Source organism: Fusarium solani (assembly GCF_023522795.1).
Source record: "Fusarium solani strain SB1 chromosome Unknown bctg00000001, whole genome shotgun sequence".
Classification (NCBI taxonomy): domain Eukaryota; kingdom Fungi; phylum Ascomycota; class Sordariomycetes; order Hypocreales; family Nectriaceae; genus Fusarium; species Fusarium solani.
This window is the reverse complement of record NW_027072156.1, coordinates 872262-891369: the sequence shown is the minus strand read 5'-3', so window position 1 is coordinate 891369 and position 19108 is coordinate 872262. Positions and strand designations below refer to the sequence as shown.

Sequence of the window (19108 nt, the reverse complement as noted above, 5' to 3'; positions counted from 1 at the left end):
AATGATTAGAAGTAGGGGAGCAATATCCTGCGCAATCAAGTTGATACCGAGACTCTTTTTCATCCGTGAGACACAGAGGCCGACCTGACTTACACGGCTACACCCTCACACTTGCTCGGGCCAGGAACCCGTGGATACCACACCTTGATGGCTCCAAATTCCAGTCCACGCCGTATCCGATTTCTCCTTTGAGGCAGCTGCCGAGTTCCCCTTTGGGACTCCGGGACTCCATTAACCTCAGTCGGGAGAGATAAGAGAGCTTGCAGGACGAAGTGAGGGGAAGTTGGATGCATCTACCCCAGATTCGCGGGGTGAGCGGAAGTCGCATGCGAGAAGTAGGGGACCTTATCGTGAGGTCGTATATCGGGAGTTCTTTCATAGGTAGGGCATCGTGCATTTAAGTGACCTGGTTATCCGCCTACGAGCGTTGTTAGTCCTTGGCCATCACAACTGCAAGGAACCTCACCCTTGATCCAGAATCCCCTCGTCAGCTGCTCCCAAGTCATCATGTCTGAGCTCAAGATCGCAAAGATCGACGTCTTCCAGGCCGAGCTGCCCTACTCTGGCGGTGTCTATCGGCTCTCTGGCGGGCGAGAGTACCGCAGCTTCGATGGTACCTTTGTCCGCATCACCACCAACACAGGCATCGAGGGCTGGGGCGAGAGCACTCCCTTTGGCTCGACCTATATTGCTGCCCATGCTCTCGGTGTGAGGGCGGGTATCACCGAGATCGCCCCATGGCTCATCGGCCTCGACCCTCGGAGGCTGGACCGCATCAACGAGGCTATGGATGCTGCTCTTGTTGGTCATGAGCATGCCAAGACTCCCATCGATATTGCCTGCTGGGATATCTTTGGCAAGTCGGTCGGCCTCCCTGTGTGCGAGCTTCTCGGTGGCCGCACCAACGTGGGCCTCCCCATCATCTCATCCATCTACGTGGGCGAGCCCGAAGAGATGCGCAAGCGAGTGGCAGACCATCGGGCAAGGGGCTACATTGGGCACTCTGTCAAGATCGATGGCGAGCCAGTGGAAGATGCCAAGCGCATCGCCGCCTCGCTGGCCGACAAACAGCCGGGAGAGTTCTTCCTTGTCGACGCCAACGGTGGCATGACGGTCGAGACGGCCCTCCGCATGCTGCGCCTTCTCCCTGACGGCCTCGACTTTGTCCTCGAGGCGCCCTGCGCGACGTGGCGCGAGTGCGTCTCGTTGCGGCGGAGGACCAACATTCCCATCCACTTTGACGAGCTCGCCACCAGCGACGCGTCCATCGTGCACATGATTGCTGATGATGCGGCCGAGGGTTTCGGTATCAAGATCTCCAAGAACGGCGGCCTAACAAAGAGTCGACGTCACAGGGACATTGCCCTCGCGGCCGGGTACACCATGAGCTGCCAGGAGACGACGGGATCCGATGTCGCGTTTGCAGCTATTGTTCACCTGGGGCAGACCATCCCCGAGAGGCACCTCCGGTGCATTCTTGAGTGCCGTGACATGGTCAAGGTCAAGACTGCCGACGGCAACTTCACAGTCAGGGATGGACGTGTGCAGGCGCCCACAGAGCCGGGGCTTGGCATTACGCCTCGAATGGATGTGATGGGCGATCCTGTTGCTAGCTACTCTTGAGTTGGTAGCTGCTGAAAGAATGCCTCGTTGGAGGATGGAGGAGTTGAGTTGTGCTTGGGTGTGTGACATGCAGGGGCCCTAGCATATGTCTCCGACGGGAAGGCACCTACCCGAGAGATGAGGGAGTCCAACAGTGTTTCGCACAGGTGCTCTCCCATTGAGATCACGCAGCCCATTAGCTGGAGATTGGATCAAAGAATGAAATGAATAAGCGTAAATTTTACAGCCAATCCTTCTTGTACATTTCCATCTGCTTCACATGCTTCAACTTACACTTGGAGGCCGGTGTTGGTCGTTACAGATGTGGTGGGGCAGACCTAAACCCTTGTCAACAACCAAGGCAACCTGCAGATGGTCTGCCTTGCGTAGAGAGAACTGTACGACCACGGTCTACGAAAAGGTCGGCCTCCAATTGAAGGCCTTCAGGAGTGAATCAAGCATGCATAATTCACGGTTGCATCTTTATGAGGTCGCCATTCTGCCATCCCACTAACTCACGATGATATACACGGCATGGCTGGTAGAGCAGAGAGGACTTTGGGATCTCCTTTAATTACTACTCTATCATCATTATTCCAAAATTTTGAGATATCAGTAGTCATTACTATCGCAAGATAACTCAGGCCTTTGATGCAGCCTGTTCTTTCAAACGTGCATGCATCACCAACGGCGGTCGTTGGTACGCAAAGTTGGTAAGCCAATCAGAGGCCGCGTTTCATGCGCTTCAGAGCTGCCAGTGCCAACAGCTGTCAAGGAACTGGCAAACTGCACAACGGGTGGTTTTATTTTTTCTCACCTTGATGATATCGTCGCTGCCTGGAAACCTCTTTCTTTTCCTTGCCTCTTCATCTTTCATTTTCTCATCGTGATGCGAGTTCCCTCTACCTCCTTCCCCCTCGCGCGCATCTCTCTCTCACTTACACTGCGACTACCCGAACGCGATCCCGTCTCCCGTTGAGGAAGGAACACACCCGACTGACTCCTTCCCTACCAACTCTCGCCGACCGCGAAAGGGCCGGCATCGTCTGAGCCCGAAACGCGTTCGGCCTCCTGCCAGCCTATCTTCAAATTCTTCCCTCCCGAGGCACGACGCCTTGCCTTGAACCTGTATCGCCCGGATACGTCTGTCGTCTCTTCCCCTGCTGTATTGCACTGTTTGTTTTATCTTTCATCGTCTTTTCTTTCACTGTCTCTGTACGAATCCTTATCACGTATCAAGCAAGATGCCCTCTGCAATTCCGCCCCGGACGAGGCCCGTTGCCACTGTCCACCATGAAACCCTGTCGCTTTCGGATGCCTTGTACAATCATCTTGTCCTGCCTCCCAAGCTACCACATCGTCGGGATCCGAACCTGAACGAGATTGAGGCCGACCTGATCAATCGCCTCATCGCTTGTGTCAAGCATATCCGAGACCTGCCTGACAACGACTTCCGTTCTACCTGGAACGCTATCGAGCGTGGACTCCAGGCCACCAAGATTATTCATTCAAGTGGCCATGTCGACAGAGATGTGCTTTCTAGAGAGCTGAATGGCCTCGGAGAGGCGGACTTTGTTGTTGTTCATGTACATGCACAGAACTGTGCTCTGTTCATTCGTCGCGCAGAAGAGTAAGTTCCCCTATCACTGGCTGCCTGGACTCCTGTAAGCTAACCTCTCGCAGCCCTGTTCTTGGGACTTCACTTGTGTTCGAAGCTTTTGAGACCTCTGCCCGAAACGAAGATGTTTTGGCGACCGACAATGCCCTCAAGTGGCAGTTCCCTGGATGTGCTGTCGCTGTTCCCCTCGCGACCGTTCAAGAAACCGGATTTGTCTCAAACCTAGCCAGCTTCCTCGACAGCGCATCCCGAGAGTCACTCATGGACTTCTCCGCACTTGCACTTAAGGCTGGCACCACCATTGCCGAAACTCGCAACACTTCCGAGCCTGCATTGATCTCCTCCATGTTGATGGCCATCCTCCAAGAGAGCGGCCGCCGACTGACTCCAGTCTTGTTGCAAAAGATGGTCCGGGATGATGTCTGCTGGAAAAACGCAGAAAAGCCGTGGAAGAGACTTCCTTTGTGGCTTGTCCTCCGTGTCGCCGTGTCACGCTACCTCGCTCAGCAGCTGGGGGTGAGCTTGGTCGAGTCGAGTACAAGTTCATGATGGCGCATCTCTTCAGCGAATTCCTCAGCCATGTACAGCACTCTGGTGTCCAAATTGAGCGCCTGGACTTTCTCAAGAAGAAAATTTGCCGACGTCTTGTCAAGCTTGATGTTGACAAGGATCGCTCCCAAGATCGTCAAGTCGTCCAGAGGATTGAGTACCTGTTTCTGCATCTCAGCCCCGGAATCCAGCACTCGGTATCTAAGGCTACTGCCTTCACTGATGCTTCTTGGAGTCGGCAGAAGCTGGCCATGACCAAAACCATCCCCCCGGTCCCGAGGCAAGCATCCCCCAGTGATTTGAGGTTCGACCTCAAAGTCAGCGGCGGACAACTTTACAGCATTTGGAAGGGATGGAAAAAGCCTGTACACCGTCGAGAGGATAGAAACGGCACCCTGAGTATCGCTGAAGCTGCCAAAATGCACTTGGGTACCTTCTCTCATCGCCACCACAAACTGATCAAGATGGAAACGAATCTGGCGAGATTCTGCATCGAGTTCAAGGACTCGCCACATTCAACAATCCACACAGCAAGCGGACATATTCACGGTTATCTCGGTCACGCCAATGAAGTGTACAACGGCATGCCTGAACTCAAAAGCACCATGATTCTGAACGTCATGGATCTCTGGGTGAGCATGGATGAAGCAAGCTGCAGGCTTTACCCTCTTTTGAAAGAGTTCCACCCCGTCTTCCGCCCCGAGATGTTTGACGTCCTGCTCATCTCGAACTTTGAGGACATGAAGCGCCTCCAGAAGATCCAACTCTACATTCAGAATCGCATCACGTCATGTGAGGGCTCAGCAATGACCATCTTCGATGACCCCGTTCGTGGGTCTTTTGGCCATCGTGCGTACGACGATTCTGCAATCTCCGAGCAGCTTCAGAATCTACATGAGTCAATCGAGAATTGGGCCACCAAGATCCGCGACGAGAAAGAAGAAGAGTGGAAGAAAAAGAGCAACGAATATGCTCAACTCTCACAGCGTATTGATGAGAGTAGTTGTGTCTACTTGGTTGACGACGACAACCCTCTCGGACGCGGTATCCACGATCCTCACTGCGCTCGGTGCTTCATGGTGAGGCAACTCAGAAGGATCAAGATCCAGGGGTACGAACATCCGCTTCCATCCGACCCCTACGTTGCTAGGGCGGTCATCTTCGAGCTGGTTTGCCCTCAAAGCTTTGCAACCTACCGAGACACGACATGGACGGCGATATCGCGCCTAGCCCTCTCACCCCTTGAAGAAGGTGTTGAACCCAAGTGTCGGCTCAGGGAGTATCAGCAGTTGCAACGATTTGCCAACGAAACGATAATGAGATGCTCTCTGGCGTCTGTCACGAAGCCTTGTAAGTATCACTGGTCTGAGAAGGCTCAGACTCATCTCTTTTGCCCAATTCAAATCGTCAGAATGTTGTGATCTGGCCGTTGGACTAACATATTTGCAGTTTTCATGACGCATTACACCGAAATGGCGTTTCCTGTTGAGTGGGATAACGGAAGAAATGGCGTGTGCCGCCCAAACGGCTTGAAACTCACCTACCATGACAGTCTGTCAAAGAAGTGGCCTGGTCGCCGGTCACATCTCAGCGTCTTGCATCAAGTCAAACTGCAAATCCCCAGCTCGTCACCATTCGCTCCGATCCTTCAGGACAACATCTTCTTGAAGAACATATACGGCCCTTCGTCGTACGAGATCATGTCAACGGCATCCAGATGCCCACAGGGGATCAACGTTCATGAGTATCTAGCATTCCAAACGATCGCTTCCGGGAAGTCCAGGCGATGGCTATCCGTTCTCACCGAACTGGGCTCCGCGAACCTCAACTTTTCCAACGAAGCAACAATGCTGCTCCTGAGCCACATGGCTTTTCAGTGTGGGCCTTTTGATGCTTCCCAAGACGCCTTTAGGCTCATTCATGCGGTGTTTCGTGACCCAGGCTTCTGCAACGCTCTGATTCAACAGCTTGCTAGCCGTCTGGACAGTCTCTCCGCCAATTGGAGAGAGACCTACTTGATGGAAACGATCGTCACGTTGACGCTACGCTTGATTGATTTTGCATGGGCTGCCAAGATGGGCGAAACCTCCGAGAAGGCTATTTCTCTGCTTTTGCGAGCTCGTGGAACTTGTGTGCGCTGGTTCAAGCTGCTTCGTGCGGAGTCATACAAAGTCACTGAGACCGAACTCGCGCAGAGATTCCAACAATACGCTCTGTGGGCAGCTCTTTTGTGCAAGAGAACATTCACGCATTTGACATATGGTCCTGCCGACTTGGATGACTCCTCATTGGAAGTTTACATTCAGAGTAGCATCACAGTACACGACAACCTCGTTGTCAAATTGGAAGCCTTGCCTGAACTGCTTCAGCACACCGTCATTCGAGACATGAGACTTTCATACCAGCTCTCTCTCCTGGTTTCTGAGTCTATAATGCAGAAGACGGATATTTTCCGACGTTCCTTGCAAGAGATGTGGCCAGAGGAAGAAGGCTGCGCTCGAGTGTTCCGGGATGTGAAACTTGAGGCACCACATTGGATTTCTTGTCTCTCGATATCTGGGGACGAAGCTTTTGTGCAGGAAGTCCATTACAACATTACTGAGGGTCTCTTGATGGTCGATTTCCGGCCCATGGGTGTAGGTTCTTGATAATCTGACATCCATTGAAATCGCTAATATTCGGCTTAGAAACTCCCCAAAGACCCCAAAACCTCTCTCATACTGAACGAACTGTTCGGAAATCAGTCTCTGTTGACGTTCCCATCAGAAAGGCCTAGGATGCAATATAGTGAGTACATATTGGACTCCAAACGTACAAGAAAGCACCGCTGATTTGGAATGGTAGCACTCTGTGTGAGGCCTCATGGCTTTCAAGTGCACGTCGGCTTTGACCAGAGCGGCGAGTTGATTGTAAGGGCTTTCAGAAAGCCATACTCACTGCAGTTGATACCAAGGGAGACATTCCGAAATGGACAGTACTGGGATTTACCGGGTCCTCTTCTCCAAGGATCATTCCATTGGCTGTACGTCCAATGCTTGTCGAGTATTCTGCGAACTGGGCTGACTGAAGTTAGGAATCTCAACAATGGGGAACTGCTCATCACCAAGAGCCATCAGCCTTGGCCTGAATTCCCCGCTCGGTGGTACACTCTGAGTCTCAGTGACCAGACCTGCACCATGGCACGGAAAGGGCTGGGGATCTATGAAAGGGACAGTATTGTGAACCCTTACAGTCCGCTGTTCAATCGCATAGCCGGGATCTTTGGGTGCTTTGAGCCTCGAGAGCATATCCTTGTTCGCCAACCGGGAGGAGGCAAGAACCTGCAGGTCGAGCTGCCACGGCTCAACATCATGTTCTTTGTCAACAAGAACCGTCTACTCCAGTCACCCCAGCTTCAATGCCAGGTCGACACGAATCAGGATGCCGGAACTTGGTATGGCCTGAGAAGCAAGCTGGTGTGCACGAGCGATATCAATCCCATGCACAGATCTATCCTAGTTCCTCTTGGGACCTTGTTTGCCGCTTCGGATGGCTGTCACGTTACTGTCAGGATTGAGTCCAATGGTAAATACGGAAAATTCACCATCAACAAAGCATTGGGGAGAATCGACTGCGCCCCAGAACCGACACTGGTCTTCATGAAGGCTCTCCTCCATGCATCAACCTCTTTCCTGCTTCCCGATCCACTGACAGGTCGTACGGGAACCGAGGAGGCCATCCAGTGGCTTCAGGCGGGCATCTCGCAGCCTTGGTCGCCCCTGGGCCCTCCTCCGCTGGAGTTTTTGGCGAGAATTGCGCAACTTACGCCTAGGAGAGTCTACTACCCCCTCGACCTCAAAGTTATGCGAACGGACACCTGGATTGAATCTTTGCCAAGTACTCTCCAGCGATCAGAGTTCAGACCGATCGTCGACCAGATATTGCAGGGATCTACGACGTTGGCCATGTTCGCAATAAAGGACCAGGCCGCCATGGAACCTCCTCAGTTACCCGACTATGGGGAGCCACACCTTCATGCCCGGGCAATGTTCCGCCAGCAAGCTGTTGAGAGGTATCTTGGAGACACATCTGATCGTCCAGTGCCTGACAACAAGGAGTACCAATCTCGAGATCGCCCTTCTACGACGAATATAGCCCATCGAAATGTGTTGGAAGCGACGCACCTGGTTCGGCAATGGCCTCAAAACATGAGAACCGCAGACAACTTGGCACAGATGCTCGCTCAGGGCGGCGTGGTTGGCGGCTTTGATGCGCCTTTTCAAGCGGCATCTCTCAGCGACAAATTGAAAGTTGACATCTTGCAGCACTGGGGCTCTCTTGTTCGGTTCGCGCGGGACGCGACGGATCGCTACCGCCTGATGTTTCTCCTTGGGCCTATGTCGTTCCGGGCCGATGCCAACATGCCCCTACTGCGAGCTATCATTGCATTTGCAGTCTTCGGGGAACTCAAGGACCTCGACCTCCCTCCATGGGAAGAATTCTGTCATTTCCAGCCCAATCAAGTACCACAGTTGGACTATCTACTGCAATTGCTGAAGCCCTTCAGAGCACCCCCACCAACGAGTGACACACAGGCGCTCGAGGAGTTTTCGAGTGCCAAACTCAGGCGAAAGTTGCAGCTCGAGCGATGCAAGCATGAGGCTAGAGTCGAGGAAGACTGCAAGCTGTTTGCGAACCACCTCTTGTCTCAGTGGCCGTGTCTGGAGCCGACTGTAAGTGGCCTGTCTCAGTCAGTTCTCCTCGACATCGGCGCCGCATTGGAGGTTATCCGCCCGGAATGGAAACGACTATTCATGAACAGAGATCTGGCAGAACACCTCCAAGCGGTTCAGGAGATTCTTGACCGAAAGTCCTCTGAAGATCGGTATGAACCACCTCCAACTGTGCCCTCTGACGATTCTTTTGCTGTAAGAATCCGTGGAAACGAAAGCGTCGATCTTCAGCAGTTGCTGGCCAAACCCTACATTGTCATCAATGAGGCCGTCCCCGAGCCCGCGAAAGAAACGCTTGGCTCTACTGAACGTCCATTTTTGACTGTGAAAGACTTCCCTCAACCCGCCAGTGCTTTCGGTGCGTTCGGTGCTTTCGCATGGCTGAGCGGTAGAGGCTCAGCAAGTGGCCCCTCACACATGTTTGGAACTAGAGGTCCCAAACGCGACATCACGGTTTTCCCTACGGACAAGGTTGTGACAGAGTCTGTGATGAAACTAGAGGCCATATCAACTCGGCTGGGAGCCTCCAAATCGGTAGTCAGACGTCGATATGCGGCAGACTTTCAGAACAGCCTCGACGCCTTTCGGCGTCTCGACTCCCCCACGAGCACAACCACGGTCTCCCTGCAAACTCGCGAGGAATCTATAAAGCTCAAATCTGAGAACGTTGAAGCAAACTTCCGGAAGATCGTGTCAGCGCTCAATGCGGAAGGTCCAACATGCTCAGCGAGGCGGATTCGTTGGCTCAAGGCTGGCGGCCAATGGCCGATCGTGACTAAGGCGACGGTCCTGGGCAAGATTAGTTCTATTGCGTCTCAGAAGGCATTTGGCAGCGGCATGCGCAATGCGATTGTCGACTTCGGTGTCGAAATCACGAAAATGCAAAGGGAGATTCGTCTCCACGACCTTGCGCTGAAGAACATGTCGGGTCGGTATCAAGAAGAACTCTCCAACCAGGGTCATTCGAACTGGAGCCCGGAGGAATACCCAGACTGGCTGCTCCTTGAGATCGAGTCCAACTTGATGATTCGGCCAGTTCAGATTGATGTTGCGTTGGCCACCATATCCCCTGAGTCTGGATCAAACTCGGTGTTGCAGATGAACATGGGTCAAGGTAACCGAATCCTCTCCCAAGCATTGTTAAGATGAAGCCATTTTACTAACATGATAAATAGGAAAAACCTCTTGCATCATCCCCATGGCTGCAGCTGCCCTTGCCAACAGAAAGCAGTTAGTTCGGGTCATAGTTCCCAAGGCACTGCTCCAGCAGACTGCGCAGCTACTTCAAGCCAGGCTCGGTGGCATCCTGGGACGCAGCATTCGTCATGTCCCTTTCTCGCGCCGAACGCCAACCACGGAGACAAACATTCGAGCTTTTCTCTCAATTCATAAAGAGATGCTCAAATCTGCTGGCGTGATGATCTGCCAACCTGAGCACAATATGTCGTTCATGCTCAGCGGACAACAGCGACTTTTGGACGAGAAGCCACTGCAGGCAGGGCCCATGATCAAAGTTCAAGAATGGCTCACCAAGCATTCACGAGACATTTTGGACGAGTCTGACTACACTCTAGCCGTGAGGACTCAACTCATCTACCCATCGGGATCCCAGATGACAGTGGATGGACACCCGCACCGCTGGCTGGTTGCTGAAGCGGTACTGCGACTCGTGGATGGTCACCTTTCAGACCTTCCTTACGACTTTCCGCACTCGATCAATGTCATGAGGCGTCAAGGAGGCGGATTTCCTTTCGTCTTTTTCCTTCGACAAGACGTTGAAGATGAGCTCGTTCGCCGGCTGACCAAAGACATCTGTGAAGGGGCAGGTGGAATCCTTCCGCTCGCCGAACAAGCCATGGCAGCCAAAGACAGGGTGGCCGTGAAAGACTTCATCACGTCTGCAAGGCCACGACCCGCCAGCGTCGAGCGAGTTCGGGGCATGTGCCCAGATAAACCAAGCTTGAGGCAGACAGTCTACCTCCTTCGAGGACTTCTTGTTAACCGGATACTCATGATGACGCTGAAGAAGCGATGGAACGTTGAGTACGGACTCCATCCGAGAAGAGACCCTATCGCAGTTCCCTTCCACGCCAAGGGAGTGCCAAGCGACCAATCTGAATGGGGTCACCCTGATGTTGCCATTCTTTTCACCTGTCTCGCGTTCTACTATGACGGGATAAATCCTGCACAACTCCGACAATGTCTGGAACACATTCTCAAATCTGACGATCCAGCGACCGAATACGATGCTTGGACCAAGAGTTCTGAAGGCTTCCCGTCGTCAATGAAAGCTTGGAACTCGATCAATGTGGATGACGACATGCAGCTGAGGGAGATTTGGAAGGCAGTTCGGTACAACAACGTGGTTATTGACTACTTCTTGAACAACTTTGTCTTCCCCCGTCATGCAAAGCAGTTTGAGGTGAAGCTGCAGTCCAACGGGTGGGACATTCCCTTGTCACCTCTGGGTGATACATCAATGCAGAGCAGACCCTCGGGTTTGAGCAAGCCTCTGAGTACCGGCTTCAGCGGCACGAATGACAATCGAACGATGCTTCCACTAAACATTGAGCAGCAGGATCTGTCAAGTCTCCACCACACGAGCGCCGAGGTTCTGAGCTATCTCCTTCATACGCGAAACCGACACTGCATCTTGCCAATAGATGTGCGAACCTCGCAATATGGAAGAGCCTCAGAACTGGACTTGCTTCACTACCTGAAACGCATGCAAATTCGTGTCTTGATCGATGCGGGTGCTCAGATTCTAGAAATGGACAACTTCACTCTGGCCCAACAATGGCTGAGAATCGATCAAACGGTTCGGGCGGCGTTGTACTTCGACGAAGAGAACAAGCCGTGGATTCTGACCCAAGAGGGACGACGAACACCTCTACTGGCGTCCCCATTCGCAGATGACCTCAGCCAATGCTTGGTATATCTAGACGAGGTATTCCAACCCCCAAGACCCCTCTGTAGTTGATACTCACAACCTCTAGGCGCACACTCGAGGAACTGATTTGAGGTTGCCGCCCCTTGCCCGTGGCGCTCTCACTCTACGATTGGGCCAGACAAAGGACCACACAGTCCAAGGTAGGTGAACTCAGTGATTCATTCCTTGCATAGTTACTGACGACTTCAAGCTGCAATGCGTCTGCGTCAACTTGGAAGCACACAGTCTGTCAGCTTCTTTATTCCCCCAGAAGTCCATCAGAGCATCGCGGATCTACAGCACAAGACGATGCATGAGCCCATTGACTCATCAGACGTGTAAGATCTTGCAATTGGGAAACTCTTGTATCTCAACTGACGCATAGCAGCATCCAATGGCTTCTCGATAACACGTGCGACAACATTGAGCAGCTGCAGCCGCTGTACTTTGCTCAAGGCATGGACTTCTGCCGCAGAATGCAAGCTGCAATCAACCACCCTGACTTCTTGACCGACAAGTCGCAACGAAAAGCCTACGTTCAAGCCATCAAGCAGGACGAGCAGCAGACGCTGCAACACCTCTACGAGCCAAAGCTCAAGAGCCGTGCGACCGGAGTGCAAACTTCCAACAACGATACCCTCAAGCAGTTCATCAGCGAGCTCAACACCCGACGCAAGGCATTCCAGGACACAGGGAAGGCTGTCCACGCATCTGCTCTGCAAGAAGTAGAGCAGGAACGAGAGGTGGCCTTTGAAGTCGAGTCGGTGAGACAAGTCAAGAAGCCGCATCACTATGCCGCCCACTCGTTTCCCGGTCTTAATGCCAGTCTCGAGGCATTTGCGCGAACTGGAAGACTTCCCCCTGACTCGCATTACTTCAATCATATCTTCCATGCACTTTCTCGGACTGGTATTGGCCGCAAGTTCAAGGTTTCTTCCAAGGCCACCAAGTCGAAGCTGCTTGAGACTGTCGAGTTCAGCCGAACCATCAAGCTTCAAGGAGAGCTTTCCAATGACAATTTCATAGTGAGTGATCCGAAGCCAACTCCTTATTATTGTTGCTGACAAAACTTGTAGCGCCCCGTCAACTGGGTTCTCTGGAGCCCTGCCGCTGAAATTGCTGTCATCATTATCCCTGAGGAAGCAGAAGCTCTGATCCCCCTCATGAGAGACCCCGATCTAAAGGCTGCGACACATCTTCTCATCTACGCGGCGCCCATTACCAGAAAGATGCTACATTTCAACCATCTCAAGTTCTACAGCATTCCGTCACTGCCTTCGGATTGGTGCGCGCCGACCTGGCTCCAGGTTGAACTTGGCTTGTACTCGGGTCGACTCTACTTTGAATGGAGGGAATACGAGCAGATGTGCTCATTGCTTGGAATTCAACAAGGCCCCGGCCTTGTTGAAGAGCCCGGTCTGGACATGATGGTGGATGGTGCGGCTGATGAGACCCTCGCCCATGATGGAGTCCAAGTCCAAGTCCAAGGTGAAGCTCAAGTGCACAAGGGCCCAACTTCTGAGGACAACAAGCTCGCCCAAAACCCCCTAACCTTCCTACAAGAGTGGCTCGCCCTCCGCCGACGAGGCCAAGACTTTGCACACAGCCCAATGGGATTCGTCAGTCAAGGCAAGTGGCTTCGGGAGGACCACGTCTTCTTCAACCAAGTCGAGCAAGTCGCCGAGGGTCAAAACGAGGCCCTCGTCCAGCCCGTCATGCGTGAATCGACGGACAACAATGAACGCAGAGACGATGGCTACTATGGAGTCGACGACATGGGCGCCAACGAGGCTGGAGATGGTAATTGCAGCGATGATGATATTGAGTACGACGAATCCGAGTACGCCAATAGCCGGCTTCCTGATGGTTCAGACGCCGACAGCAGTGACTAAAGGCAAGGGGATTATGAGACTGATTTGGAGGTTGAATTGCCAATCATGTTGCTGAGATATCATGTCGTAATTAGAGACACGATAGGATGTCGGCCCGGTCAGTGTTTGCTTCCCTGTACAGATACTTACGGCGGCATGTATGATAAAATGTATGTCATGTGTATGAATTGAATGGAGGGCTCTCGCTTTTGGAGAAGATTAGACATGGTCTCAAGATGACTTGTGACCCAGCTCTCCGCCCGACGAGTTCACTGCTTGCCTCCCTCAGGGTTGCGATGAACCATGGCCGATATCATTCATCAAACAAATTGCTTCAGCGATGTTGCGACAAGGGGTGAGACTTTCAAACTGCGCATTTAAAAGGATCTCTTCAAGATTCCAAAACAGCAACAGGAAGTGTTCAATATCTCACCCAAGTAGCTTGTGTTTCACTATCGTGCATTGTCGATGATCAAAATCCCCTCATGGAAGCAGGGAGCGTATTGGGCAACCTCACGCGTATGGCACAAAGAAATGACAGCGATCAGATGAATAGATACGAATCTATCATGAATGATTACTTGGGAAAACAAGGGCTTTGGCCATATTCGACATGATGCTCCTCCATCCATCTACTTTCCTCCGAATTAAAGTCATGTCCCACAGTCAACCATTACACCGCCCTTCCAAGAAATTCGTGTCAAATCGTGCCAATGATACAGAGCAAATTCTCTGACAGGTACTCGCCATATCCCGTCAAAACACCGCATGTCGCAATCGAACATCCATTAGTTCACAGCCCCCTAGACAACGGCATCATCAATGCGATCAAACGTGTTGGTTCGCGACCACTGGAACACGCCCCGACGCACAGCATCGGCGACAGCCTCCTCCTTCATGAGATAGGTGGGCGCATGTGTGCGGCAAGCGGCAGTGTCGCAAGTGTTGTCGGCCCACCCAACGCGGAAGTCGTCTCCCCACCAGACTCGAAGCTCCTGGGAGACCCGAAGAGTAATCAGAACGGAGGAGAGATCAGTGTAGCCATCCAGGTCGATTCGGGTCAGCTCGTAGCCGCCCTCAGAGAAGGTAGGACAGGCAGGGACTTGCTTGATCTCAGACCAGGCAATGGATTCTTCGCTCGAGGAAGTGTCGTTCCAGCGGTAAGCCGAGATCTCGAATTCGCACCACTTCTCATTGCCTTGAGCGTCACAGCCAAGGCTCGCACCAAAGAAGTCAAATCGGAAACAAGGGCTAGGGGCATGAGGTCCCATACCAATCTGAGCGACGTCTCCGGAGCCGGTGGTTGTGGTGTTGGACAGGGTAGGTGGAACAAACTCCACGAGCTGGCCACCAGAGGAAGGAATGTAGGGTTGGGGTTGTTCTGAAGTTGGGGGCGCGATCAAGAAGCCTGAAGAAAACCAGACGTTCTCTTGAGGGTTGAAAAGGGGTCCAGCCTTGGAGTTGTCGAACTAGATCGAGTCAGCGATGCATGTAGTAGGGGCAAGGGTTAGACTTACATCAATGGTGGTGTTTCCAATGCTCAAACCGGTCGCACAGATAGAGGTTGAACTGGCGTCAGAGCTTGCAGTGGAAGTTGAGGCAGGCGAACCCTCTGAGGTGGTCGAGTTGGACCAGACTGATGCTTCCTGGCGGCGAATGTGTCTCTTCCCCACAGTGATCGTGGCAAGTGTGGTGAGGGGGAATTTGAGAGTGTAAGAAGTGGTCTCCTCCACGACGACATTGGTCCATGTACTGGTCTGTAGAGTAACAGGGGGCGACGACAGAGGCCAGAGGGTGAACTCGCTGGGGGCGGGACTGCCCAACGTGTTGTAAGGAGCTAGAGGATCAGAGGCACCACTCGAGAAAACAGGGCCACCAGTGGAATCAACAACAGAGGTAACAGTCCAAGTTAGTGTACCTGTGACGGTGCCAGTAACAGAATCACCTTGAGCATCGGCACTGCTATCGGCGACGAGACCAGACATGGACTGATCGGAAGTGATGGCGCCGTAGCTGTCAATACTGGGGCTGCCCGTGACGAGGGGGCCCAAGTCGACAGAAGTGACAACAGGTCCAAAGGGGGGCAGTGATGAAACGTCTGAAATAGCTCCTTGCGGGGCACTTGTTGATACGCCAAGAGCAGATGAATCGCCAAAGATGACTGTCTGGACAGTCAAAGTGGGCTTCCCGTCGGGTCCGATAATGATAGCCGTAGTGAGTGAGGCAAATGTTCCAGCAGAGTCATCAGAAGAATCAGGCTGGGCAACACCAGTCACAGAGGGCAGTCCAGGGTTGGTTCCAGTGGGCTCCGTTCCGGTAGGGATTACCAGAGTCGAGTCGATGATAGTTGGAAGACCGTCGGTTCCCAGGACAGTGTAGGTGATGCAGGTAGTGATGCCAGCTTGGCCATTGGGGTTGCTCCCAGATGGAAGGCCTGGAGAGGCAGTGATCTGGCCGGGAACACCTGTGGGCAAGCCTGATGGGAAATCATCGGAGACGAAAGAAGGGCTACCAGGAACTCCTGAAGGCAGGCCAGATGAAAAGGTGTCTGAGGTAAGGGCAGGGTTTCCTGGTTGCGTTTCAATGGCCCCGGGGATTACCCAAGTCGAGTCGACTACTGTTGGGAGGCCATCTGGTCCAATCATGGTGTAACTGGTGCAAGTCGTGATGCCTCCACCTGTGACAACCCCGGAACCAGCTGACCCAGATGAGGAGACGCCGGGAAGACCACTGGCTTGGTCGTTGGCAGATGAAGTGATGCTGTTTGGAAGTGCGTCCAAAGCTTCAGAAGGAGCCTCAGGGTTACCAATGACGGCAGATCCGGTGACCAAAGGTCCAGGTATGACCAAGGTAGAAACGACAACGGTCGGGAGCCCATCAGAACCAATGACTGTGAAACTGGCGTGCGTAACGATAGGGGTTGCACCATCCAAGTCAGATGCAGTGGGAAGACCAGTGGGAAGGCCATTGGGGAGACCGGTTGGGATACCTGCAGGGCCAGCAGTTGGGAAACCAGGGAGAGAGGCTCCTGTAGAGATCGGACCAGGCATTCCTGCAGAGTCTCCAGAGCCAGGGGTGCCGGCGGGAACAACCCAAGTGGAGTGAACTACAGTTGGAAGGCCATCGGTGCCAATGAGTGTGAAGCTTGTGCAAGTTGTTGCAACCAAATTGCCTGAATCATCCTGAGGGGATCCAGGGACAGGGAATGATCCGGTAGGGATGCTGCCAACATCGAAGGGGATGCCTGAAAGAGATCCCTGTGGAAGACCAGAGACTGGAAGTTGCGAAGAGGCTTCAGCGACAGGGCCAGTGGAAGGGATCACCCAGGTGGAATCGACAACGGTTGGAAGGCCATCAGCGCCAGTAGTGGTAAAGGTTGTGCAGGTTGTGATGCCTGGTCCAGATCCATCACCGGGGAGGGGGGCACCCGGAACACCTGGAGTAGGGAATGGAATGCCACTGGGGAGGACTTGATCACTACCCTGAGATCCCGAGCCACCTGGGATACCAGGCGCAGAAGGGAGAGGAAGCGGGACGACAGAGATGCCACTGGGAAGACCTTGGCCTTGTGGAAAGCCTGTGAACGAAGGAGGCTGGGCTTGACCAGGGGCTGTGCTATCGCCGCCGCGGACAACAGTGGGTAGTCCATCCTGCCCGGTGATGGTGAGCCAAGGAGTGGAGGGTTGAGGTGAACCAGGAGCATTGATAACAGTGGGACGTCCATCTTGTCCGGTGACAGTAAGCCAGGGTGTCGAGGGCTGAGGCTGATCTGGAGCGGTAGCTTGGCCACCACTGATAACAGTAGGCAGTCCATTCTGACCAGTGATTGTAAGCCAGGGGGTAGAAGGCTGGTTTGGGCCTGGGAATCGATCACAGTGGGAAGTCCGTCTTGTCCAGTGATGGTGAGCCAAGGTGTATGAGGTTCGGCGTGGTCTGGGAGAGCCTCATCTCCGCTGCTGACCACAGTTGGTAGTCCGTCCTGACCCATAATGGTGACCCAAGGTGTAGATGGTCGGGCTTGGTCTGTAGGGGTGCCGTGTCCGCCACTGATCACGGTAGGCAGTCCGTCTTGCCCAGTGATAGTGAGCCATGGTGCTTGAGGTTCACTCTGGCCAGGGACAGTGTCGTCTCCACCAGTGATCACGGTCGGGAGTCCGTCCTGGCCTGTGATGGTGAGCCAAGGGGTAGAAGGTTGAGGTGAACCGGGAGCATTGATAACAGTGGGCAGCCCATCTTGTCCTGTGACAGTGATCCAAGGCGATCTGGGTTGACCAGCATTGTCGCCGCCACCAACGGTTGTGAACCACGCGGAGCTGCCGCCTGGGCCTTGCGGGCCGGCTTGTGTGGTGACGGGAAGGCTGTCGCTTGCTTCTTGAACAGGCCCTTGGGAGGGGTTTTGAGGCTGGCTTCCAGGGAAACCTCCAGGGCCTGAAGGTCCGGGTATCTGGAAAGGAGTAGGTACAGGCCCCAGTGTATTGGAGCCAGGCCAGCTGGGGAAGCCTCCAGAAGAACCGCCGGGGGCAGGCTCGGAGTACTTGGGAGCGGGGTTGGAGCCGGGAAGAGGGAAGAGAAGGGTGAGTGTGTGCCATCGTTCGAGTTGCTACCAACACCAGAGTCGACACCATCGTTGGCACTATCGCCCAAACCCGAATCAGCGCCATCGTCAGAGCTGTTGCCAAGATCGCCAGAATCGGCACCATCATTGGAGCCACCGAGACCCGAGCCAGAGCCGTGGTCAGAGCCAATGTCGCCACCTGAGCCAGCACCAGTGTCGGGGTTGATGTTGCCAGTGTCGCCGCCAGGGGCAGTGCCATCACCAGAGTCAGGAGTGTTGCCAGTGTCACCAGTGTCGCCACCAGGAGCACTGCCGTCGCCAGAACCAGGAGTGTTGCTATCGCCGGATCCGGGAGTATCGTCGTTGCCAGAGCCAGGACCAGTGCCGGCTCCAGGGCCAGAGCCAGGACCCCAGAGATCAACAGTCAGGGTGGTGAAAGGGGAAACAACTGGGCTCACACCTGAGGCGGAGAATCGAGGAGGCTTTGTGGGGGAGGGCGCTGGGACACCAGTCTGCTGAGGACCAGAACGACCAGGAGCAGGAAAGCCAGATCCACCATGAGGACCCGTGGGGATAACAGTGACAACAACAGTCTTGGTGGTCAAGGGGCAAGTAGGAAGGCTTGATGCACCAATGACGGGAGAACCGGGGGCGTTGGGGGCGTTCTGGGGAAGATGAGGAATGCCGTTGGGAGATCCGGGGGGAGACCACAGAGCCAGCGCCAGGGACACCACCAGGAACGACTACAGGGCCGGTGCCGGGGACATTGGCAGGAGAACCGCCAGGAGAGCTGCCGGGAGCGGAGCCAGGTCCGGATCCAGGAAAGGTACCAGGAGCACCACCTGGGATGTTGGGAGGAAGACCTCCGGGGGCAGTGGGAGGGAAATTTGGATCATGTCCGCCAGGGAAGGAGCCAGGAGACCCTGGGGCGTTACCGGGAAAGGGCGCGCTGCCTGGAGCTCCGTTGGGATTGCCAGGAGGAATGCCACCAGATCCGTCTCCTGGGCTGCCACCAGGGCTGCCGTTGGGAGCAGTTCTGTCTGAGGTCAGTAGTGATTGATGGAGAGGAAAGGTGTTTGACTTACGCGTAGTCGACCGTCTGAGCGCCAGAATGGCCCAGGAGGCCAGAGGCCAAGATGAGCCCGAGAGATGCGGAGATGCGCATCGTGGGCGAGGTGCTTCAGCGAGACGCGAGTTCTCAGAGAGATGAACGATGCGGATGAAGATCAGTGGTGGAGAATGAAGAGGAGTCAAGTGACGACTGGTACGTGA

General features: G+C 54.0%; 3 protein-coding genes across 3 annotated transcripts; 2 read left to right on the top strand and 1 right to left on the bottom strand.

Annotated features, from left to right (window-relative positions):
* Positions 1–507: 507 nt before the first annotated feature.
* MRS44_002385 (uncharacterized protein) lies at positions 508–1623 on the top strand (the record flags this gene model as incomplete). The annotated part of the gene is made up of 1 exon (XM_046284852.2): positions 508–1623. The coding sequence occupies one exon, from the start codon at positions 508–510 to the stop codon at positions 1621–1623; it is 1116 nt and encodes a 371-aa protein (XP_046126960.1).
* Positions 1624–2846: 1223 nt separating this feature from the next.
* MRS44_002384 (uncharacterized protein) lies at positions 2847–13302 on the top strand (the record flags this gene model as incomplete). The annotated part of the gene is made up of 12 exons (XM_065622803.1): positions 2847–3232; positions 3286–3736; positions 3808–5119; positions 5219–6405; positions 6457–6556; positions 6614–6791; positions 6843–9595; positions 9657–11428; positions 11478–11571; positions 11622–11748; positions 11796–12435; positions 12487–13302. 12 exons carry the CDS (start codon positions 2847–2849, stop codon positions 13300–13302), a joined length of 9816 nt encoding a protein of 3271 aa, XP_065478875.1.
* A 782-nt stretch (positions 13303–14084) lies between these two features.
* On the bottom strand, positions 14085–19001 carry MRS44_002383 (uncharacterized protein; the record flags this gene model as incomplete). The annotated part of the gene is made up of 6 exons (XM_065622802.1): positions 14085–14750; positions 14799–17096; positions 17156–17725; positions 17794–18501; positions 18545–18872; positions 18922–19001. The coding sequence occupies 6 exons, from the start codon at positions 18999–19001 to the stop codon at positions 14085–14087; spliced, it is 4650 nt and encodes a 1549-aa protein (XP_065478874.1).
* Positions 19002–19108: the final 107 nt, after the last annotated feature.